This window comes from Tachypleus tridentatus, chromosome 13, assembly GCF_004210375.1.
Source record: "Tachypleus tridentatus isolate NWPU-2018 chromosome 13, ASM421037v1, whole genome shotgun sequence".
In the NCBI taxonomy this organism is placed as follows: domain Eukaryota; kingdom Metazoa; phylum Arthropoda; class Merostomata; order Xiphosura; family Limulidae; genus Tachypleus; species Tachypleus tridentatus.
In genome coordinates this window covers 152,705,809-152,732,288 of record NC_134837.1, presented here as the reverse complement: position 1 = coordinate 152,732,288, position 26,480 = coordinate 152,705,809, and the positions used below count along the sequence as shown (strand labels likewise).

The 26,480-nt window shown below is 30.8% G+C and overlaps 1 protein-coding gene across 1 annotated transcript; it reads left to right on the top strand.

Annotated features, from left to right (window-relative positions):
- Positions 1-606: 606 nt before the first annotated feature.
- On the top strand, positions 607-14,503 carry Spase25 (Signal peptidase complex subunit Spase25). The gene is made up of 5 exons (XM_076477153.1): positions 607-749; positions 4,430-4,510; positions 9,362-9,526; positions 13,688-13,818; positions 14,209-14,503. The coding sequence occupies exons 1-5, from the start codon at positions 702-704 to the stop codon at positions 14,393-14,395; spliced, it is 612 nt and encodes a 203-aa protein (XP_076333268.1). The 5' UTR covers positions 607-701; the 3' UTR covers positions 14,396-14,503.
- The last annotated feature ends 11,977 nt before the right edge of the window (positions 14,504-26,480 follow it).

The window sequence follows — 26,480 nt, the reverse complement described above, 5'->3', positions numbered from 1 at the left end:
CAGTGGCACAGTGGTGTGTCTGCGGACTCACACCGCTAGAGATGGGGTTTCGATACCCGTGGTGAGCAGAGTACAGATAATTCATTGTGTAGCTTTGTGCTTAATTTCATAGAAACGAACAGTCTATAATTAAGTACGTTGAAAAATAAGAACAGTCAGGTAAAAGAGAAATTTACCTTTATAAACATGATGTTTAGGAATGTGTGTATGTTTATTTCTATCACCGTAATTTAGTAGTGTAAGACCAGAGGGAAGACAGCTAGTCGTCACCAACTGTTGGGCTACTCTTTTACCAACGAAGAGTGGTATTGACCGTAACATTATAACACCCCCACGGCTAAAAGGGCGAGCATGTTTGGCGCGACGGGGATGCGAACCCGCGACTCTCGAATTAGGAGGCGCACGCCTTAACCCACCTGACCAAGTATATAAATATTTGAAATCTTTGAAAATTCCTGATGAACATGAAGAGTTTGCGGCTCTAATTTTGTTAGTTTACATACTATTTAACTAAATTTATTATTGGTGGACATAGTTCATTAAACGGTTATTTTTTGCTTTAAATAAATGCAGTTGGCTGATTTTTATTTATTTATTTATTTATTTAAACACGTTTTACACAAATAAATGTAAAAAAAAACAAAAGGTATTTTTCAACGTTCCACTTCCGATCTGAATGCTGACGTATCATTATTTCTAATATGGCATCAAAAAAGGTGGATTCTACCGGCGATAGTACTTCTTCAAAAGTAAGTATTTTTATGCGTTCATTTCAGTATACTCTGCAATGGCAAAAATAATTTAGTTTATTGACTTGAAAATATCTTGTATCTGATGTAAAAATGTATTAGCTAATAAAGTTAAAGTAGTGATGCCAAATACTAACTACGTTCGGTCTATTGGCAGTGATATTATCACTAGCAGTAGTGAGTGGCAATATCCCAGGTTTGCTGTGTTTATTCAAATAACAGGCTTATCTACTAAATCAGTTTCAAGTCTCAAACATAATAGTATCCCTCTTATTTAATTTTTACCATATTTAAATTTAAAATGTTGACTACAAATGCAAAGTACAACTTACAAATTAACCCAATGTTTAGGGACAACGAGAGAGTTATTGGTCTACCTCGGCTGCTTCATTCTCTAAACTATACTATAACTATCAAATAAATAAAATCAAATCTTAAAGCTAGCCATTATGATTCATATAATTATCACACTTTCTCACTTTCTCTTAAACTCACTTTAAGTTTACTGCCTTCATAACATCTACAAGCAGTCCATTCCAGATGCTAACCACCCTGTTAGGAAAATAAAACAGTCTCAGTGAAAGATGGCTTATACTTTGCCAAATATATGCTTGTGACCCCTAGGCCTACTATTCTCGCTGTTAAGTATGAAAAGATGATGCATCAGCACTATCAATTCCCTTTACAATCTCAAACACAGTCAGATCCTTCCTAACTCGTATTTTCAAGTGAAAACAATTTCAGAGATTGTCTCTCCTCGGATGCCATCCTCTTGATCCTAGGCACCATTTGAGCAACCCTCCTCTGAACTCTTTCCAACAGTTCAGTGTATTTCCTTAGGGAAGGAGTGCAAGAGTGAATAAAATAAAAGTTACATGTAATGTAACTTATTTACATAAACAGTAACCTTTTCAAAGAATGACAAATGATTTGTGTGGCAAGATTTTCCCTTAGTGAAACAGTGATAACTATCCAATAAAACTCAAACTTTGCATTACATCTTTTATTCCATTTCAACATTTTTCTTACAATTAATGCAAGTATAATGTTTGAATGAACTGAGATTTGTGAAAAAAAGAAAGAAAAATTGTCTGTGAAAAGTTTAACATATTTGTACTGATGGTCATATTTTCCTTGGTTCTCATGCTCTGTATATTTCTTCTTCTTCTTCTTAACAATGGTCATGCAGAGATGTTCCTCCATATCAGGCCTCTCTGGAAAACAGCTATATCAATACATTTTCCATTCCTCTTATATAACTATCCACTTAGTCTGTCTAACAATTTAAAGAACACTTAAGCAGGTGAAAGCCCAATTCAATTATCTCAATTCATAATTGATAAGAGTTATTTGATCTACTGATAAGTCTTGAAGGTCATTACTTGTTATACATGTCTAACTGTAGTATGTTAGAAAGTAGTCACTATGGTATATTGTTAATTCAAACTATGTTGAAATTTGTGAAAAGTAAGTTATGTTATTTGAATTTCTAACATTTCAATAATGATAAAAAATATGCAAGTTCACCAACACTAAGGTGCCAGATAACCATAAAAACAGTTAAATGTTATCCTTTTAACATGTGTAACAGTTGCATAACATAGATTTTTATGCTGAATAGCATAAGCAAATTATTTCCTGGTGTATTATAATTTATTTGTTTCTGAACATACTTAACTATTATCAGGGGAAACTGTATGTCAACTGACCCTTTATAACATTTTCATAGGGGCCATTTAAAAAAAAATTGCACTTCTGTGATTCAATAATTCAAAAGTTTTGTCAGTGAACCTATAGGAGGAGACTCAACAAGTATATGGTTGGAGAGATTAAATGTAATTTAATTCCTACAGGTATTCTTTTCTGAAAGCAGTCACTACTTTTGAAACATGATTGGAAACTTTTGAACTTCTAGTCTGAGTGTTTATCAATTTCAAATTATTGTATATTGTTTATTTACTAATGAATGGTATGAGTAAATATTATTACTGGCTCATTGTATTGGCCTTATGAAAGAGAGTTCTTTTTCTTGACCATAGCCTTTACTTTGTGGATGAGGGAATTGCTTAATTATGCTGGAATATAGTTTTAGAGCCCATTGTTATCTTAAATACATTACTGCACACACTTTTTTTCTTTCTGTAGAGGACATTGAAAACCTATTCATTCAAAATGTTGTATTAAACACTTGCTAAATGAATGTTTTTCTTCAGTAGTAAAATGTTAGGGGCACATTACGAGTCTGGTCAATGCAGTTTGCTTTTATGTGCAGGGCATTTACTTGACAGTAGTTCTGGAATCATCCTGATAGTTGAAGGGAAATGGTAGCTAATTTATATACATTTAATTTGTAAATAACTATTTATAAGCATAGTTACCAAGTGTAGAAAAATGAGGTGGTTTTGTCACTCTCCATGTCATATTCTTATATTTTATGTTTTATTGGTACATTTATATTTTGGACTAAGAAGTATTAAGTAAGACTTGTTTACAGTTAATATAAAGATTATTTTCTGGCTGTCAAAGTGACTAATTCATCTAATGACACTGGAATGGACAACAACCTGAAGACTAAAGATGGAAGAGTTCAAAAACATCACCTTCTTAACTTTTGTTCTACAACAAGCAGTTACTGCCCATTTCCGATGTAGTCTGTAACAGATGTACTGTTATACATATATTTTAATATCTATGTTTGTTTCAGTTTAATACATGTAACATATTGTTATATACATATTATGCAAGTCCCTCCTGTTATCAGAATTTGTAGAAAATTCTTGAGGGTAAGAGTCAACAATATGTTTTATGAACACTAGCATATCTTTGAATATTGTTGTGATTGTTGAACTTTCAAGAATCTAACCTAACAAGTGTAAAAACTAACCATCACAAGATGCCAAGAGACAGTGTTAGAATAATATAGGTCTGCTACAGCCAGTGTGTTATAAGCTTTAGAAGTTATAATTGTGATAAACACTTATTAATTGGAAAATTACAGGTGTTTGACCAGGAATATTTCAAACATTACAAATTGTTTAGCTTCAGTGAATTAACTTTGGACATCAGCATTTTTGTGAGGACATTATATATTGTTGTCGGTGAAAACTTGGGCATTTGAAGCTAGCTGTCAGAAGAAGTATATTGGTGTATCAACATAAAATTAATTTGCTCTTCATGATCATTGATAAAATATTCTATTCTAGACCAGATAGAAGATTCAGTGTAATGTTGCTTTGAAAAACTCTTGTATATAAAAAAACATAATTTGTAATAACCATTATTATAAATTGTATTATTATTTGTATATTCAAATATATTCGTGTTGTAAAGAAAATTGTGTGTATCAGTCTTGTTGGTAAATATCATAACTTTAATACACACTGACATTTAATTAATTTCTAAACTTTCTGTAATTTGAAATTGTAATATGTTAAAATATGTAATGAATCAGAGACTTGTCCAAGATTAATTATAATATGTAATAACTTACTGTAAATTTTCTGTTTAAACAGTCTATAAAAGAATACCACTTTGTTTTTTGAAGATTGTGTAACATTGGTTGTATGTTATAAAGGTATAAGAACATAAAAACTTGTGTGTTGTAATTAACAAGTGAAGTCCAGTATGTGTTTGCTTAAGCTTTTTTAGTTTATATATAAAAGTAACTAAATACATTTCAGGTGGAAGATGAGAAGCCAATTAAAGTTGACAAATGGGATGGATCTGCTGTGAAAAATGCTTTAGATGATGCTGTTAAAAAGGTTAGTTATTTTTATGTACTCTTAATGTTATTGTAAAATGACATAGCTGACATGATAAAGAAAAAAAATACTGTACATATAATATTTATAATAAGAGACTAGAAAAGAGGATGAAAATGCTGTTCTGATGGGGTCTTACCTCCTTCATTCAAAGCCATCTTGATCTTCTGTTTTCTAAGCATTACTAAAACATTTTTAGGATTAGTGTACCATCCTGTGTACCTCATTTTTGAACATGTACATATCATGTAACTACTCTCTGCTAATAGTATTGAGCACTTTTATTGGCGAGCTAGCTCCCTCTGCAATTTCCATTCAATTCTCTCTTTCTTGACTGACACATCATTGTTTAGATGTGTATTTTTTTGCATGTGGCCACCATTTATGAGCGTGCTTCTTTGCCATTTCAAAATTTTTGAACTGTTTTCTTTTATATGTTGGCATTCACTTTCTTCAAAGTTTTTTTTGTTATTAAATTACAAGAAAAAAAAGTATCAATTACAGAAATTCCTGTTATAGTTGAAAATGCTACTGATATGATTTCCCGGGAATCTGGTTTGGCTATCTAATACAGGCTTTAATTCACAGGAAGTTAGTTTCATTTGGTCAGCCAATAATTTCTTCTTCTTTTCTTTGACATGACAACAGATTTGCTTTTCTCTGGCATCTTATTTTGGTATGTTACACAATATATGTCTTTAGGAATTTTTGCCTTCCACCAGTAGTCATTTACTTGGTAAAGAATTGTTCTTCTCATTTCTTCTTGTTGCTTCCACTTGTCGGGGATCTATGGTAAATTTTTCTACATTTATTCTTCACACCTAGTTGATATACCCATAGTAGGCAAGGTTCAAATGTCTTTTGTGTGGCTTTGCACAATTTGTGTGTTATCAGTGCTCAGACTTTGGGTAGTTAGATATTTGTGTGTCATCTGTCATCTAAATTACTTTGGTTGAATTATAAGTTAGATGCTGATTATTACTTTGTATTTTCAGTCCATTTAATCATTTTGCATGTTTGTTAATATTACATGCTTTGCAGACTTGGCAGATTTTGATTTGTTAGTTTGTTATTAACAAGTACTTTACACAGGTATGTTTAGGTTGTTTGTAAGCTACATATCATTATTACTAGTGACATCTGATTCATTGTTCCATTTGAGTAATTGTTTTTTTCATCATTGTGTCTTATTGTAATTTTCATCAGTGTAAGATTTAGGACTTAACATGCCTTTTATTGTCTAGGGTAATTTTGAGGAGTTATAAGTTTCGTATTAATGATCAATGCATTTTCTAGGTAATTTTTGTTGGATTACATGTTCTTTATTATTACGTACCCTGTGGGCTACATGCATTTAGATGATTTGTCTATTTGATATTTATGAGCACTTTGTTATCTCAGTTGGCTTAGATAAGTTGTACATCATATATCATCACTACTAGTAATATATATTTCATTGTTTTATCTGAATAATATTTTTTTTGTCATTTTTAGCTATGTACATTATCATTCTTATTATTTTTTGGTTTGTCACATCACTGATGTGTGTATTACTTTCCTGTTCATAGGGCTGAGCTTTGCCCTGGCTCCTTTTCTTATGATTTTGCTACTAGAAACCATGTCTTAACACTTTTATTGATAAGCATTGAATAACATTTCAGCCTTCCTAGGTCATCTTCAGGTTAACAAAAGTTCATCCTTGTCTTGTGATTGGGCAGCCTTGTTAAACATTTCTAGTTTCTCCAGGTTTCATCTGGTTTTGATTTATTCTGTCATTTCCCTCCTTTTTTCCATACTCTTTTTGAGTCATGCATCTTCCACATTCTTTTGAATTTCCTTATTGGAATCTCATTGTGGTCCTTATGCCTTTCTTGTTCTGTTTTTGAACCTTTGTCTTTGTATTTCATTTACCATCTCTCCTTCAAGAGCTATTTTGTTTTCTTGCTTGCAGGTGTCATTAGTCAGATATTTCTACCTTCAGTGTTACCCACTTCCCGTATCATTCTTATTATATACTGTATCTTGAACAGTACTTCCTCCCTCAGATCTATATGCTGCTTGAGAAGGCTGCTTGGCATTCATATCTATTTCCTTAAATTCCCATCTTCCACTTATTCTCCCATTCCAATCTTGATGAGCTTATTGAACAATTTGCTTCTTCAGATAGGTGGTACACCCTGCCTTCTTTTAGGATTCATGTTCAAGACTTTTATTTCCTGGAACCCTTCCATTTCCCATGTTCTATCCCCTGTTACATTAACTGGTTGGGTTTATCAACTCGTTAGGCTGATATATTTGGATTTATTCGTAGAAGGTTGCCATCTTCACAGTTTTTCTTCTCATCATAATTGTCACTTCACCCTATCTTTGCTTCTTGCCTTCACCATTTTATAAAGGAAATCATCCAGGCTGGAATGTGGACCATTTGCACTAAACTTCACCATTTGTTAGCTGTATCTTCCTCTGGTGGATAACATCTCCCTCTTTTGGCAATTGTACAAATCTTTTTGTCTTTGACTGAGGTAAGTCTTATCACCTCCTTTCATTTATGTTTTTATTTTGAGCAATGGGATCACACTCTGTGGCAGGTGCTGCCTTGACAGGTATGTATCACCCTAAACCCACATTATTTACTGATTTCACTCTAGTGCTCACTGTAGAGTTAGGGTATTTCTGCAAGACCACTGGTGGCATACTTTGTGTTATATATGTTTCTAGTTATTATTAATGGCAGACCATGATTCATGGATTTTATGAATAGAGCAGACTGGGATTTTGGTTTGTCCCTGCCAACCCTTTATTTGAATAAATTGGGATTGGTCTGCTTTTCAAAATAGGGAACTGTGATGATGTAAATTAATCTATATGTAGTTTTGAAATAAGTTTTAAATATAGTTTCAGTTCTTGCATTAGGCAAGCAGATTGAATTAAAATATTTTGCAAAACAGTGTCATTAGTCTCACTGCTCTATCCTAGTACATTGCCATTTGTATGTTATGAAGTTTGATCAGCAAACTCTTCCCCATTGCTCAACTTTCATTAGCTGTGTTGAAGATATTTATAACGAATCCATTCCTTCTGACGTTTTGAAAGCATGTTGTGAGTTTCAGATTGCTAAGTAGTTTATCAAAGCAGGTTCTGTTTTTTCATATACAAAAAATCAAATATTATCAGTGATGAACAAATGTAGTTTTGCAATTTACTTTGTAACTTTGTTCGTGTACTAGCAGGAATAGTGACAGTTCAGCAGTAAATAGAAGAAAAACCTGTCCTTTCATTTTTAATACAGCAGTTATTCTAGAAGTGAGTTAACTTTAATCAGCTGGAATAATGCACTTAGATGTATGAATGGAGAAAATCAACCATATTTATGTGAATGTACAAAAATTTTCAAAGTGTCTGTTTTAACTTGATGCATCAAGAATTGTTTACTTTTAAAGCAAATAACAGTGTGTCAGAATAAGATAAAATTCAAATTGTAGATAATCATATATTTAATCTTCAGAAAGGGAAAAATTATAGAATGACACTGAAAATTCATTAAGTTATAAACCTGGGTTATAATTATCATTTTCTAGAATAATTTGTCACCATTTACACTAGTTGTGTGAGAAGTGGGTACTTTTCTAATTTTATAGTGACTGTACTTGGTGACTAAATACAAATGTGTTTGTGTATCAAGCCATCTACAAGTGTGCCATTCTGTATTTTTTCAAGTCCTTCAAGTAAACTGTAGAGCTGATAAAATATTTTGTTTGGATAGCTTATTCACACAGACTCTCCTTCTCCCCAGTGCACACATGAATCAGTTTGTGCCCAAGTTTGAACACTAAAAGAAGTGTATAATATAGAATATATATATATATATAAATAGCAAAATTTATGTTGTTGTTGTTCAGGGTGGGTTAATTACTATAAAAGTTGACATGAAAGATAATTTCAGATTTTTGGCTGTGTTGTGGAAGTAAGCTTAGAAAATTACTTAAAGTATGAAAACTTGTACTCTTTGGTGAAATGTAAACTTTGTGTAACAATTTCTTAAGACAGAGTGTTTTAAGTTTTACTAGATAATACAAATTTAATATATTTTGTATGATGAAAAAAGCACAACCTTAGTAATGTTTTTGAAATACTGAAATTTTGTACAGTTAGTAACATAACAAAGGAAAGCTGTAAAAAAAAAGAATAAAAAAACGATCTATAGAACATGAAAGGGTGAGGCCCACTAGTTAACATGGAATGTTTTAGAGGTAAATGTAGGATACATCATGATGCATTTTGAAGTTACCAGTTAATATACATTACATTAAATTATAATAATAAGTTGTCTGGTGTACTGGTATTTATCATGAGATGTATAAGTGTAAAAAATGAAATTAAAAAAAACTGGACAATGCATTTGTCTCCAGAATATGTAAAGTATCTTTGTTGCTGATATATTATTGAAGTAAATGGCATAAAAGTTCACATAATTTATTACATTTTATTATATATTTTTTTATAACACTTAATTACCTGTAAACATACTAGGTATAGTAACAGCAGATAAATTAGACATAACAGAATGAGGTACATATTAGCTGTAATTAATATACTAACAACTAGGTGACTGACATATTTGAATTTTTAAGTGTTTAAAATTTATATAAGTAATAAAGTAATCAACTTTCATTTTTAACTTTAATTTTTGTCTTTGGTTTGACTTTGAATTTCACTACCCAATTCATGCTGAATTATGTGTTCAACAGTATAAAATATTACTAATACATTCTGACTTGAAGCATTGTACTATTAAGTAATGGATTTTTAATAATAATGAATTTCTAGTTCATTTCATTGTTTATTTCACAGGTCTTTACAGAAAAATACAAATATGTGGAGAACCATTGGTTAATGGATGGACGGTTAATAATCTGTACAGTAGCTGTTGGAGCAGCTATGTTTGTGCTGCTGTGGGATTATCTCTACCCTTTTCCTGAGTCTCGCCCAATTTTAATTTGCTGTGTACTTTCATATCCTTTTTAAAAACAAGTTATATGAATATTTTACTTCAACATTTGTTTAATGTGTTTTATCCATTTATATACTTTTCTTCATACAGAAAATGTGGCATTAAAATAAAACTTCTGTAATAATATGTATGTTTCACAACTAAAAATGTTTCAGGAAAATATTGTATCACTGCAATTCCAGAGTTACTCTTACTAAACATGAAATAAGCATGTCATCACCTTTAAGATAATTATCTTTTGGTTTGGAAAAATGCCTATTTTTAATTGAGTTAAGTACTTAATTGTGTTTGAGCATGTAATTGATCCATCAGCACAGTTGCTTGTTGAAATTACAGTTTTATACTACTTAATATTTAAGAGACCTTAAAATTTGGACAATTTAAAGGGTTAAGGTTTTAGTATCACCTTAGCTTTCATTTGACCATATGAATGTTAAGATTTTTTTACTTGTGAATCAACACATTATTGTTTTGTTATGGATTTTTCTGTTTTAGTAACATAACTTCGAATATTTTACATTTCCTTGTTACATGTGCCTTGACTACATATTATCCTTAAGATTGCCCTTTGTTTACCAGTTATGTTTCTATTTAATCAGTACTTGTAATATTACTTAAGACATTTGCCGTATTTTAATAATAATTTTCCATTGTGTTAGAAGTTTAGACTCCAGTATGTGATGGTATAGAAAAAGAGACTTCAAAACTTGTTTTAAGTGCTTGCTTGTTTTGCTGTGTTTTTAGCACTGGATTAGTGGCCTTCAATTTTTAAATCTATATTATGTCATTCTGGGGAAAAAAAAGTGTTTTTGTATAGCTTGTCACAGTGGGTAAAGTTTAATATTTAACTCTAAAGTTATACATTTTTTTATGATTAAATGTAGTTGATCTAATTTTTTTGTTTTCACAACTATACTGAAAATATTTCCTGGACATTTTAGTGTAATTTGTCATTGTACTACTTTCTGATTAACATTTGATAAAGCAAGTTACCTGTTAAGTCCAACATAAATTCAACCTTGTAATATGAATAGTTAATTATAAAAATCTTTTATTAAGATCTTACTGTGATTAGATTACAGTATTTTAACAGTTGGGTACACTTGCTGTTAATGAAACATTTGATTATAACCACAAATAACATCTTGTGAGATTTGGCTACTTTTGAAAATGTAGGCTAGTTGTAAATAAATATATACATATTAATTTTAATAACAAATAATAATAAAGGTATAATAAAATTAAATGTACTAAACATTCTTTCTAGTACTGTTAATTGTGTAATATGCTTTTCTACTTGTTACTTATGTTTGAAGTTTATTAATCATGTCATTTAGTAGTCAGATTTTTTTTTTATCTTGTGAGTGCTGCAGTTTGATTTGCTATTGGTCACTAATTTTAGGCTATTTTTATAGAGTTTTATAAATTTGTTTTTGAATTTCTTGAATTTTTTTTAGAAAACTCACTGGATCAACAAACAACATTTCTTCTTGTGGGAAATTTTTGTTCCTTTACATAAATACAGTTTATCATATTCTGAACGTTTGTAAAAGAAAGGTTTAGAGTTTTATTAAGAACTATTTGTTGATTTCCATGCACACATGGAATCTAGAGCTCAACTGTTAAATGATACAATCAGTTACTTATAGATATCAATGACACCAACTAGTGTTATATAAAGTAATTAGTTGATCATGATTACAGTTAAATAAATTTCATGAAAACAATCAACTGATTGAAATTAGTAATCCTGATTATTACTTTATTTTGTTATTTCAACTGTACAAGTAACAAAATATTATCACTATGATTTATTGTTTTATGTTAATTACTGGTTGTTGTAATTAATAAATTAGTGCCATAACTCACCAAAACAGTCAACTAAGGGAAGTTAGTGTTTCTGGTTAATACTATGTTTGCCTACTTCTGTTACCTAGGTTTCATGAAACAGTCAGTTAATTGGTTGTACTTGATTAACTCTTTTGCTATGGGTTGAGGGTTAAAGGCCATGTTTGTTGACTTGCATTCAAAATTTTATTGAACTACTATTTTATGAATTTGGGAAGTTTGGAATCAAAATGTAGATTAATTCAAACTTTTAATATTATATGTGAGGGAATTTCTTGATTTAAAAGCAAATATGAATAGAACACATCTAAATATAGATTTTAGTGAGTCATGTGGTATGTTGAATGCAGTACTGTTTAAAATTAGATGTTTGTTATGTCAAAATATAAAGTTTATAATTCCACACAAATTAGGAACTCAAATTACTAATGCTAGCTGGAGTACCTATATCCTGGGTGGAGGTTATGTAAATTCATGATTACTGAAAGATTATCTTTGGACATGAAAAGTTCTTTACTTTATATATAGTTTCACTCAAATTAAACTCAAATTACCCAAGCTAGAATAAAAATCTTGTGTCCTTTTATTTTGCTGAGATATATCTTATGTACTGAATCAAATACAGTGGCCCTATTAATCTCTCTCCATTTTTATATACACACATACACTTCAAAATATGAGATGAACAACCAGTCGACAACTTAGAATGTCCCCTAGTGGTTTTCTCAGCTGTTTTAATCTGTAAAAAGGCTACCACCTTTTTTGACCCATGATTTCAAGGAGGTAGGTTGTGTCTTTAGTATGCTTGAGCTTTCATATTTTTTAAAAATCTAAATACATCTTAGTTATTAAGCTTAATAAATTGCAAGAGAATACTATGATATAAGTATAGTTATTCATGATTATGTGGTTATTCAACTGTATATATAAAAGCTGAAAACAATTTTTTTTATATCCTCCATTTGTGAAATTCCAAAAGTAACTATGCCCAGTAGCAATCAAGTACATTAAATTTTGAAATTAAAAAAAAACTGGGGAAAGAGCTTTCTTTAGACCAGTTGCATCTCAAAGTTTACAGTTAAATAACAACCGAGTTTAAGCAATGATTATTAGCTAAAATTTGTAAAATTACATTTGTAATGAAACTACAAAGTTACAATTAATACTGTTTTGGTAAAAATTTATTGGACTTATAAAAAATTCAGGAAATTCAAAAATATTAATTTTTTTTTTTCACTAGAGACACTGAAGTCAATGCAAGTTCAGTATTCGTGGTATTCAAATATTCATGGGTATATTTAATTATATTAAACTTTTATTAAATCAGTTTCAACTCAAACTTTTAGAAAATGTGTGTGATTACTAAAAGTTAATTGTTCTATAATTTTATCACATTAAGTAGTTGAATTTTTCTCTCAAAGTGAGTTGCAACCATCCTGGTGTGATTAGAGTTAAAAGGAGGAGAATGTGCTTTATTATGTTTTTTTCAAGTTTTGTGTATGACTGAATATTTATTACAGAATTTGTTTACACATCACAAATTCTGTAGGAAACGTATGTTTTTATCAATGTTTTGATGACTATTGCATAATAGAAGAAAGTTAATTACTATGCATTAAATAAGTAGTTGAAAAATGTTTTTCCAGTTTCATTTTGTTTAATTTTATACCAACAACAGAATTTAGTGACATTATAACCTTGGAGGTTTTACACTGGCATTGGAAACAGATCATCCACAATTATTGTTTAGATTTTCCTTAGATGTTAAATACATATATATATATGTTTTTAAAGTTTCATTGTTTATTTGTTAAATACATATATATATATATATTAATCATACATTAGATTTTCCTTAGATGTTAACATATATATATATATTAATAATCGACAATTATTGTTTAGATTTTTTTTAGATGTTAAATATATATATATGTTTTTAAAGTTTCATTATATGTACATTTGTTTTATAATGAACTTGTGTGCTTAAAACATGTACATAAAAGAGCAACTATTGCCAATAATTGAGTTTGTAAGAGAAAAACAAAAGAATTGTTTTCAGGTGTATTGGGTTAGGGATATAAAGAACATATGACAGTAAAGATACATATATTAATATAAGCTGTTATTTTTGGCATGATAAATGAAATTCTGAGTTTGATATTTCTTTACTAGGTGCAAACTGAGGTGAAGTATTTATTTTTGTTTGAATAATTGGTAGGTGGTGTAAATATTACTGAAAATTTTCATGTTTTTAATCTTGTAGTTGCATGTGGTTACACTTTGAAGATTTTTTTCCCTTAATTTGTCATACATATTTTGTACTGATGGGGGTGCTGACTCTCTACACTACATTCCTTGAGAAAGGCATTTTTCTGATTGCTTTAATGAAAGATCCAGCTGGAGTTGATCCTGACAACACTTGGACTGCTAGCTCTTCCTTGAAAAGGTTATTATTGTTAGTAAATGTTTTGTTAGTTCATGTATAGGTTGTTTACAAGATTATTTACACTTTGAATATTGTTGTTGTAATAAAATTAAACAGAGAGAGAACACACATGTATGAAGTTATCACAATGTAAGTTATCATAGTATAAACTTAATTCTAATTTTTTGCAATTGATAGTTATATAAGAACACATTGTGAATGGTTCTTGTAATTTACAAGAAAATCATATGCATTGTATTATTTTGTACTTTGCTTAACTATTAATATTTACTTAAATTTTTTTTAAATATAGAAATATTGAGCAATGCCGTACATTTAATTTTTTATCACTATCATAAAAAAGTATTTGTAAATGTAATTAACATGTAGATTGCAATGTTTTTTTTACAGATTTGATGATACTTATCACTTGGTACTTGAGTTTACGGATGCCAAAACAAAATCTACTCGTAATGCGAAGCTCTCTAAGTCTATAAGTTGCTGGTTTGATGAAAATGGGACCCTACTCTTTGACTTGTTTGAGCCTGAAGTTTGTAAAATTCATAACAGTTTATTGGCAGAAAAGAAGAATAAGTGAGGCATTTCATTTTCTCTGAATATAAACAGTTTGTATCTCATTAATGTATAACAAGGTGCATATTTTGTTTCCTTGGTCAGAAATAAATAAACATTTTTGTTCAAAAAATGTTTTTTTTAATTGTAAGCATTTATACTTTTATCTGTTATCATAAAAACTGATTGTAGCACATGTGCAATTATTTATTATTCAAAATGTAGAAAATATTACACAATAATCCAAAGATTAGTTCTGCCAATGTAGTAAACTACGTGACATAAAGACTGAAAGAGGCTAATAAGCTTTGTTACTGTAAATCAAATGTTATTCTTACAGAAAATAATTATGATGAACAACAACTTTTGTAGCACCTTCCAGTCTCTTTTTTTCAAATCATTTTTATAAAAGTTGCTTTTCTGGATTTGGCTTGATGCCAAGTTGTATTTTCTCTTAAAAGGCTACTAATGCTAATTGGTGACTTTGTATCATCAGAAATCCAAAAGTTATGTTGTAAAAATTATTATTAGAAAGTGTATCACTGTAATTATGTTAGCATGAGCCAAAGTAAGGATAAAAAAGTTTAAGCAGTGCAGTTTTGTAGCATTAAAACTTTCTGTGCAACAATAGCTAGCTAGGTTACATACATATTAATTCTTATTTTTCTTTATAAAATTAAAAAATATATATACTTGTTTGTTTCATTTTAATAAGCTATATTTCATCAATATCAAGCATGCAGTACATGTATGCCCAATTCAATATCACTACTTATCAGGATCTCTTCTTACCTACCCTCAGAAGTAATTGTATACCCAAAGTAGTGTTTTTATTACCTTATACATGCATATTAGGTTTTTTTTGGTATAAGAAAGGAATCATTAAGACCCCAGACTGTAAGAATGTAGAGTAATAAGGTTCATAATTTTTCTGTATGCTTGTCTGGAAAAGTCACTTTGATGAAAATTCATTGAAATTGTGAAATTTTGTTTCAGTCCATAAACATGTATGTAGAAAGTTAAGCATTTTTTTACGTTTAGTTAGCATTAGATTTGCTGAGCCAATACTGTGAAATAGTCACTGTTAATACTCAGATGGCCCGGCATCGCCAGGTGGGTTAAGGGGTTCAACTTGTAATTTGAGGGTCGCGAGTTTGAATCTCCATTGCACCAAACATGCTTGCCCTTTCAATCGGGCATTATAACATGGTAAAAGAGTAGCCCAAGAATTGGTGGTGTGTGGTGATAACTAGTTGCCTTCCCTCTTGTCTTACACTGCAAAATTAGGGACAGCTAGCGCAGATAGCTTTCGTGTAGCTTTGCACAAAATTCAAAACAAACAAACAAATAATAGTTATTTCAAAGGTGGTTTTAAATGGGCAATTTTTACAGCTGCCATGTTATTTCTTCACAATCCCTACTATTAAGTACCACAGTACTTAATGATTTTATTTTTATTTTTCACATTCAAAATATTCTGAGCTTATATTCCAGACAAATTATTGCAGGAAGGTTCAGCTTTTTCATTTTTGCTTCATAAGTAAAGTCTTCTCAGTTGAAATAATGGTTTCTAAACTAATCCATCTAACTACATATAGTGTAATCAGTATTAGGTATTTTTAAATGCAGTTGTACAGGTATATCTTAGAAACTGAGTGGAACACACTAAAATTTTGTAACCTAAGTATTTAATTTTAAATAACCATACTCACTTGAACATGTATTGTGAGGTAGATGCACACTGACTTTTTTAAATCAAAAATATTTTGTGAGGATTACTTAACTAAAGTAGGATAAAGGGAAGTTCATCATAACTGAGAACTAAAAAATTCTAACAGAAGAATATTCTAGTTAAATGATATGTCTGAAAATTGTAAGATTAGATAGGCATTGAAAACCATATTTTGTAATTTTCATTTGTTTTCATTAACTTCCTGAAAGGCAAAAAGGTTTTCTCCATTGTCATGTATACACTGCTTTGCAAAAATCTTTATCTCTCCTACAGTGCTAGTAATAAATTTGTCATTTTCATGTTAAAGACATAACTCAAAGGGGCAAGAATATTTGTTAATTTCATACCAGTTTCTAATGATTACAAAGAACACAAGGTACATTGTTACTCACTTCAGTGATGTAACACAAAATATTGAAGACATGATGCAAAAGTCTTCACCTCCTAACCTGATTATGCAGTTAAGTTTGGTTGAAGTTCCTTTGACAGCAATGACATCTGAAAGTCATTTTGGTTAATCCTCACAAGCTTTGCACAATATGATGGAGATATTTTTATCCACTCCTGCTTGTAGATATACATTTATTTTAAGATGAAAGGATGTCTTTGATGCACAGGAATTTTTAAGTTGATTTAATTAAGTCTAGGGTTTGGCTTGGCCATTCAAAGTCTTTAGTTTTGTTTCTCTGAGACCATTCTTGGCTTGCCTTTTATCAGTTTTTGGGGTCACTGTCCTATTAAAATGTAAATCTTTGACTGAGTTTTAGTTTTTCAGCTAACTTCTTATTGTTTACCTCCAACATCTTTGGAATAGTCCATTTGAGATCTAAGATGCATCTTTGTCAGTAGTTTCTTTCTTGACATTGTACCATATAAGCACAAGCCTTTTTTGTGTAAGGTGGATGATACTGTTGGAATGTGTACAGTAATTTCAACTACTGTTATTGAAGTCTACAACTTCTTTAGTGTCACTGTTGATTTGACAGTCACTTCTTTGATGATTTGTCTACTTGTTTGAGCACAGACTTTAGTAAAACAATCTGTTCTTGGCAAGGTTGAGGTAGTGTAATGTTCTTTTCGTTTCTTTGCAACATATTTTACAGTACGTAATGGCAAATTGCGAAACTTTGATTTATAAGTTTCTCCAGAATTGTGCTTCTGAAGAATCTTTTCCTGAAGGTCAGTAGAGAGTTCTTTTCTCAATCCATTCAATATGAAACAGTAAACCAAATTTTAACTTCTGTAATACTCTGGTTAAATCAGTTCAGATGGATCTGTATGACTTAAAGTATTTTTTCACATGGTTTTATAATATATTTTGGGATCTGATAGAGTTGTACAGAACTACTTGTATTCACTTTAGTAAGGTTGTGATGTATATATCAATCAATGATAGTAAAAAATGAAGGGGTGAACACATTTGCAACCTGTATTTTCAAAACTTTGTTGTGTTATATTACTAAACTGGGTAACAATGTACCCTTTGATCTTTTTAATCTTTAGAAACTGATCTGAGCTTTAATATAATTAATACCTTTTGCCATTTGATTTATGTCTTTCACAAGAAAATACCTAAATTTGATTACCAGCACATGGAGAAGAAGACTTTTGCAAGGCACTGGTCATGTTACAATGTATTATTTGAGTGATTGTTGAAAATATGTAATTTTTTGTGTTCACATAAGCCATTTTAATGATGTCTTGAAAATCCATATTGCTAGTAATGTTGTCACGTAATGTAAGTACATTAAAATTAGTAATTAAGATAGGGGCTGATGTATAAGATATGCCACTCATTACGATACTATCATTAGTCTTTCGTGAAGACTACTTTTTATTAATTGTATTTTATTGGTTACTGTGATGACAAGTTCGTGAAGTTGTAGTATAATACGATAGTTTACAAGGCCTAAGATTCCATAAACAATTGTGGATTACTATTTCAAATTAGCTTAGTTGGTGATTGTTTGTCACCATCTGGAACTTTATATTCTCCTAGAATTATTTTTTTTAATTTTATTTTGATATTCACTTTTACAGTGACAAATATTGCTTAAAAATGGATTTTGTAGGAACTAAGAAGATTCCTTTGGATATGGGAAAAAATTACTACTGCCAGGATGAAGCAAAATCATAATTTATCAGTAGTCTTATTCTTCCACGCTAATGACTATCAAAACTGGTTATTTTTTTGTTTTTTTCTAATGGGACAAGAAGGGATTGACCTATAAGTGTTTGAAAAGGTTTTCCATATTTTGAACCATAGTGTAAGGTATCAGAATTGAAACAACACTCGACATGTTTTACTCCTCAACAAGCTTTTGGTGAAATAACCCTTGTACTAATTATGTACCTGACCAATAAACATTTGGTAAGAAATTACCCACATTATGAGCCTACAAGAATGGTAAAAAGAGAAGTGAAACAACTCAAGGTGGAGGTCAGGTATGGTCACCAAAGGTACTTATAATTATTGTTTGAAATTCGTATCACAAAATAATGTCACATGTATTTAAGATTGGAATGTCCCTTCCTAAGTGGAAACACATGGAACGATGTTTATGAAATGTTGTTTTGTTAAAGATATGTAAAACATGAAGATAGCCTTTGGCTAGTACAAACATGACTCATCATTTGTCAAGTAAACAATTCATAATACAGAAAACAAGTGAAATTGGTTCAAACATCTTCTCACAGTTTGGTAATAAGTATTACGGCTATAACGACCCACCATGGTTCTTTTTTTTATTGCTGTTCTGTTGAATTTTTCTTTTTTTCTGGATCTCCTTTCATGATATATGATAACAAGTGCTTTTAAATAGCATAAATTACAAATTTGCTTTTCACATGCAGTTTATATACTGTATAATTGTTCTAAATACAGGTTTTATTATTTTTAACAACACAAAATATATTTGTGTAAAAACTGAAATTGTGTCTCAGTCATGTTGACAAATAGTATAAACTTAATAAATATTAACAGTTAATTAACTACTAAGCTCAAATTAAAATTTCCAGTTAATTGAATAGACTTGAAAATTTCTAATTAATACTGCATATCAAATTATTCAGTAAAAGGTAAACCTAAGTATCATAAAATGCAGGACACATCTTCTTACTTCCAACCAGCTGTTTGGAAATATTTTGAGATTTGAGGATTTGGATCCTAAGTCAGAAAAACTGATCGTTGGAAAACGGTATGCAAAATACTCGAGATGGAGGTCAGGTATGGCCACCCTCCTAAAACAGAAAATGTAATCATACTTTCTACCAAATGAAGGAAATTAAAAGTAAATTCTCACAATCTTCATGCAGTGTGTACACTAAAGGGTATAGTGCTCCTCAGCTGAAACAAAAGAGAATAGTTTTTGGAATCTTTATAGCTTAAAGCATGAGGCCATATTAAGTGGTATATAATCCTGGCTTTAGAACTGATTTAGATTTTGGAACCAAGACACAAGATTCTTGCAAAGGGTCATTTTGGTGTAGTAGTAATTCCAGACCTATAAAACTTGTTACAGAACTGAAACGTGCTCCTTCTGCTAACTTTACCAGTGATGGATGAACTCTGGGACCTTCTGAAAGATATATTACTTGGACAGTTTATAAAGAAATGGGAAATGAGTCTTTATGTTATATAAATGATAAAGGGTGTAGTGAATAGGCCTGTGTCTTTAATCTTTAACCATCTAATAAAGCTGATAGTCCAAATAATGTTTGCAGTGCAGTAAAATTGGCAAAATTCTCACCCCGTGTGCAATTCTTTGCACCCACTGTTAATGTGGCTTTTCAGAAACACCTGCGTTTTTTTGAAGTGTATATGTTTTCAAAGCAGGTATGGTTGTAGTGAAACAGAAAGCTACGCAATAGACTATCTCTACTCTGTCCACCATGGGTATCAAAAATTGGTTTTTAGCCTTCTAAGTCAACAAACATTCTGCTGTGCCACTTGGGGGTCTAGGGCGGATAAAAGGGTAGTTTCGATTTTCCGCAGAAAATCTATCACGAGTAACGAACTGAAAGCAAATAAACTTATGCTGAAACTTCATTAGATCAAACTAATTCAGTACTATCCAACGAGATAAACTTCTAGTTTGAACTTTGTTCTTTTTGTCTCGTCTGTATTTTGGCAACACTTATGGAATAAAAAACATGAGAATGATGTTTGATACACTTTGTTATAAATTGATGTTTAATTTTCTTTTTGCCATATTATATAGTGAAAATGGTGAGATTAAGGGACATAGATATAAATTCTGTAGGGGAAGAAGCCGTATTCAGCGAAGCTTTATTTTTCTAACAGGGTATATCTGGCTTCTGGAAGGAGTTTCTTTCAGATGTTGTTCCGTTAATTTAAGGTAGTTAAATGGACGGCTTGATAAATATTTGAATTATGAGGGTTGGTTTAGGATCTTGGATAATGTCTCACCGGTGCAAAAAATTACAGAAATACATTGTTTTTATTGGGTTATTTATTTCTTAAATTTTACATTATAAAAATTATATAATACTGAAGTTCGCCACCAAGATTTCTCTAATTTTTATAAATATTTAAGAAGTTTTGAACGATGTTTCAATTGTGTGCAGTTGCTCTAAGTTTTCTTTACATGAATTGAATCGGTATATTTTTGTATTCAGATAGATTTGTTATGCTCTTATAAGTATGCTTTTGTATTTTCCAATAATTTTTTGAAAATTTTTAGTGTCTTGTATTCGACTGAAAAACGTGTTTGATAATAGAGCTATTTCTTTCTAATGAGACGCCAATTTTTTGCAACAATGTGTAATTTTCCATCGTGAAAAATACAAGCTATACTTACTAAATTACTTACCTAATTAGATTCTCATTTAGAAGCAAACAAACTTTTCAGATGTCTTCACAAGAAGTAATAAAAATAAATAAAAAGGTGGGCTATATAAAAATATTTGGGTAAGACTTTGCCCTTTTTTTTTACCCCAAACCTGGTGAGTCATTGTCCATATCCCATGGGTTTGAGTTTTATTTTGGTTTCATTTAATTTGGTGACTAGTACAGCCTAGATGAATCAAAATGTACCTTTTTGGTTTTTAGTGTTATGATCAACAGTCACATTTTAAGAAATAAATTTCATATTTATTCATAAGCGCAGTACTGATAATTTTGTTTTTCGCTATACTAACAATTTAACAGTCATTTGTATGTTATGAAAAAAAATGCAATACGTATTGAATGTTGAGGTAAGCGTATCGTTACAGCCCCATTCAGTACTCCTTCAAGTGGCATACTTCTATGTCTGAGGACTTAAAACGCAAGAAACCGGGTTTTGATACCCGTGGTGGGCAGAGCACAGAATTCCCATTGTGTAGCTCTGTGCCTAATTACAAAGAAACAAACTAATTCAATACACCAAGCGATCGACCTGCTCGTATCTTCTGAGCCGAAATTAATTTGATGAAATACATTGTAGGTAATTACCAATAGATGGTGTTGAAATAAAACAGTGATTATTAGTTAAGTAAACGCAGCAAGTGTCCTACACTGTTTAATCATAATCAGTGATGTCGAGAAAACCCACTTGTAGAGAAATATATATGTAAAAACGGCTCGTTTGGTTTGAGAAAATATTTTACGTAGAAGACCAAAGAAGGTCGAAACGTTGTTCGCTCTTCTACGTAAAATATTTTCTCAACCCAAACGAGCCGTTTTTACATATATATTTCTGTTTAATCATAGTTTTTATAATTAAATAAGTAACTAATGTAAAGAAAACAAATGCTGTGATTTGTGTTGAAATATTACTTTATTTAAGAAAAATATATTAACGCCATGATGGCTGATGTTAGTCGTGAATTCACACTATGGCATGGTTAAAATATAACACACGTCTATACTGTTCTTTTGGAAGTTTTCCACCAACACAGGCACATTCGGCTATTGTGGCAATTTTTATACGTTATATTGTGCTCAAAGTATGTTTAAAATGATTCCGATAAAAATTAACTGTAACTTGATTGAAACTGCATGATAGGAAGAAGTGTGGTGTTACACGTTTGTACGTTGTACGTGCATACATGCATATATGTTCGATAGCGTTCATTCTATGACCCATACCGAAAACATACATAAATAGAATAGGATAAAAGAGACATATTACTGTAAATTAAAGGCGAGCTTTTATTATTTATAATATGAATTCCATAACACTCAAAAACAAATATATTTTTTGGATTGTTAAATATTATAATTTATCTTATAATATTATATTGTATAATATTATAATTAAATTAAGTGAATGTCGATATCTATCAGATTTATGATGTTTGCCAACAAGAGTGGTACAAATAATTTTCTTTCTTAGCACAAATATATTTTGATATACAACCAACAATACAATTAATAATAACGGTTATTACAAATTATTATTTATATACAAAATTTTACAAACGTATAAACAATATTGAATTTTCTATCATGTCTTGGACTAAGTATTTTGTCGACGGTTCACGATGAGCGACTTAATTTTGGGTTGATAAAGTAGCTAACTCTGTTCTTCACTGGCCTTACACCGTTTACAAGTTGAGTTTCCTCCGACGAAAATATCCGATGTCCTCGTAGAAATACTAATGTCCAAAGTTAATTCACTGAAATTAAACCAATAATTTTTGTGGGCCCTATATCCAATGCAATTTTACATAGGAATACAACTATCAATGCCCATCCCTTGTTAAGACCATGGTTCCTGGGGCTGAGCCCCTTTTAGTCCCTACCTAAATACGCTACTTGAATTATACAGCTTCAATAATCATGGCAGCATATAACATATAATACAATCCATTCAAATAACCTTACGATCATAAAATAACGTAGCACGTGAAAGTGCTTAAACACAAATGTTATTTTTTTTGTAAGGACCATACACAATCAACAATCACATGATTGAAGGGTTCTTCAAAAGCTGGGATAGATTTCAAAGGAACAACAGGAATTTTCTGGTTAGATCTTCCGACTAATTGACAGGTATGACTAGCTTTACAAAAGTGAGAAACATTTTGCCTAATTTTTAGCCAAAAAAATGGCTCATAATTTTATCACGCGTCTTGTTGACACCGAGGTGACCTCCCATGGGAAGTTCATGTGCAACTTTTAATATTTCAGAACGATATGCTTTCAGAACAACTATTTGGTAAAGTATAGCCTAATCCTACGAAGCAGGCACATCTTGCGGTTTCCATTTCCGCATGAGCACACTTTTTTGAAAAAAGTAACCATCTGGAACTTTCTCTAGTTTATATTTAAATAGCAAAGAGATCTGTGGGTTCTTTTCTTGCTCGATGATCAATTTACCAATAGACATAACTTCGCTTGTTAAACCAGGTCCATCATTATCACTAGCCAAGTAATTGTCAGTAGGACAGTTATTTCCAAGATCTCTGTTGGATCCACAAAATGTCTGAGATAAATCTATAATGTCGTACTCTAAATATGTGTCTATGTTTTTTGGCTTAATTTCTTAACCTGAACTCGAGTAACAGCACAAGAAGTAAACACATTGGGATTCTTCTCAACAACATCATCATCCTTAGAAGAAACAATGATTGGCTCGCTAACCATTTTGGATTCAGCAACAACTTTTTCCTCAACCTAATAATTTCCCAAAAATTATGATACACCCTTAATTGCAGGGTAGGTCTTACTCCAACTACAAATGATCACGAAACTAGTTCTGATACTGAATAAATTTTATGAATAGGAATATTAACAAAGTCACTCTCAATACGCTGAGCAATAACAGACTCTAACAACAATGACTTAGTCATCCCATTATCATATAGAATACATATGGGTATGGGATTATCAGTATTATTTGCCAAATTCACAGAACTAAAAGACAAAAAGGTCTAAATTCCTCCCTCAATATATCAGCCTTCTTATTAGTGGCCAACTCGACAACATCGGGTGATCTGTTGTGATTTGTTTGAGTTTTAAACTGGATTTCTAACTTATCTTTATTACTCAACTCTGACTGGCGAGTGGAGACACTAGTCTATTCCCCTAAAGCTTTCTCAGACAACAAATCATCATCGAGTAATATTTCAATAATATGCATTTTTAGTTAATTTTTATCATTGATTTCTTCTCTGTGGACTCAGCAGATAGCACGATGTGGTTTTGCTGTAAGAAAACACAATAATTGATTTCTTAATTCCTAATTCTAAACTTTTAGCAATTTCAAACAATTCTATTTTGTTATATCTTTAGTTATTTGAGGGAGAGTGATTCAAGAAAACCTTGATAATCAGAGATAATCTTGTTGGTAATGATAAATATAACTTGAATTATGACTTCAGTTTTAGTTTAAAACGAAATTAGTCTCTGATTCAGATTCAGAACGAGTCCCCAATTTATTATATTACGTATTATATTTTATCTCATACGAGTCTCTGATTAATATGTTATGTATAACGATTTCAAATAACTGGACATTTTAATTTTACTTCAGAAGTTAATTGAATGTTATCTTCTAGTGGCACAGCGGAATGTCTCTAAACTCACCTCGTTAGAAACTGGGTTTCGATACTCGTAGTGGAGAGATCACAGATAGCACATTGTGTAGCTTTGTGCTTAATTTCAAACAATAATTGAATGTCGATATGTATCAAATTTATGATATTTATCAACATTATTGAAAGACAGTTTTCTTCATGAATACGAATATATTTTAATATACAAACAATACAATTTATAATAATGGTTATAACAAATAATGGTTTATATACAAAAGTTTTACAAATTTACAAACAATACTGAGCCTTCTCTCTGGTGTGGAACTGAATATTTTTATCGATGGTTCATGATGATCGAATTGATTCTGAGTTGATACACTAGCTAGCTTTTTATTTTTGGCTGGTCAAGCTGACTTTTCTCCAACGAATATATCTAATGTCCTCGTAAAAATGCTAAAGTTCGAAGTTAATTCACTGAAATTAAACGGTTTGTAATGTTCGAAATCTATAGACTTTACTGGTGAAATATCTAGTTTTTCTATTACTACAACTTCAGAAGTTTATAGCGTATTAACTGCAGCAAACCAACAATATTATGCTTCTTTCCGCGTCGTGTTGGTTACCTTTTATAAGCTTGAAAGGAGATTTTCTAGAAATTTCAGCTAAGGCAAAAGTACTGATTCTTACGCTCGAAAATTTTTTATAAATTTAGAGAACGCGAGATTTTCGCAATATACACTTAAAAATATAAGTTTTTAAATATATTAAACTGAAACAAACATAAATATTAAAATAACCATATACATAAATACATGTTCGAGCGAGAGCGTTCAAGCTATGACCCAGCAGAAACTGTTCAGAAATTAAATAGGCTAAAAGAAACACATTGTAAGTGAAAACTGCGTTTTCATTGATTTATAATGTAAATTCCATATAACACAAAACAAAAATATTTCTTCTGTGGATAGATATATAATTATATTAACTATATACACACACACATACATATGTATATACAGTGCAACGACTTATTTTACAAAAGTTCATGTCGCTGTTGTCGTCTTTAAGTTCTTTTCACCTAGAAAATATCTGTTCAGTCTTTGGGAAAGAGTTCAGAGAATAGTTACTAGAATGGTGCTTGGGATAGAAGGGCTGTCATACGAGGAGAGTGTAAGATCTCTGAAATTTTCTCTTGAAAAAAGAATAGTTAGAGCAGATCTTACTGAGGTATTTAAGATTGCAAAGTGATAGTATTGATATATTATTGTTTTGAAAACTTAACAGTGAGAATAGTCGAGCTGTGGGACACAAGATAAAAGTCATCTTCAGCTAAAACAGTTTTATTTTGCTAACAGGAAGGTTGGCCTCTAGAACTGTTTACTTTCTGATGTTGTGGATACAGTACATTTAAGAGAGTTTAAGAGAAAACTTTATAGCTATATGATCTATAAGGGCTGCATTTAAGGTTTTTAAACTTTATTTATTTATCTAATAGTCTTAGTTTAGTTTAGAGGATGGGACAGCCGAGATGGACATAAGATCCCTTGTTGTTCCTAAACATTATACTGTGTTAAACAGAGAAAGTTCTGTGACAGTTTTACTCACAATAATTAACAGTTACAGACTAAATGAATTCCTGCAGATCATACACTTTTTTACTTCCTAATACATTTGTGTAATTAGGCCACTATCATACGGTATATACATATACTTCTAATGGAAGGTAACTTCAGTCCATCAATTTTAGGTTTGCATTTGTTCAGACTAGAACCATCATACACTTAGGAAGAAAGACTGTAGAAAAACTTTGCTCATCAGTCGCGCTTACAAATGTATATATTTTTTCTTATAAAAATTATCAGGGTATTCTAGACACACCTTTAAAAATCTATTC

What these genes read in the sequence shown, in the direction of transcription:
- Spase25 (XM_076477153.1), top strand. Translation starts at nt 702, where the DNA reads ATGGCATCAAAAAAGGTGGATTCTACCGGCGATAGTACTTCTTCAAAA. An exon ending in TAGATGATGCTGTTAAAAAG is followed by an intron (nt 4,511 to 9,361) that starts GTTAGTTATTTT and finishes TTTATTTCACAG; the next exon opens with GTCTTTACAGAAAAATACAA. An exon ending in GCTAGCTCTTCCTTGAAAAG is followed by an intron (nt 13,819 to 14,208) that starts GTTATTATTGTT and finishes TTTTTTTTACAG; the next exon opens with ATTTGATGATACTTATCACT.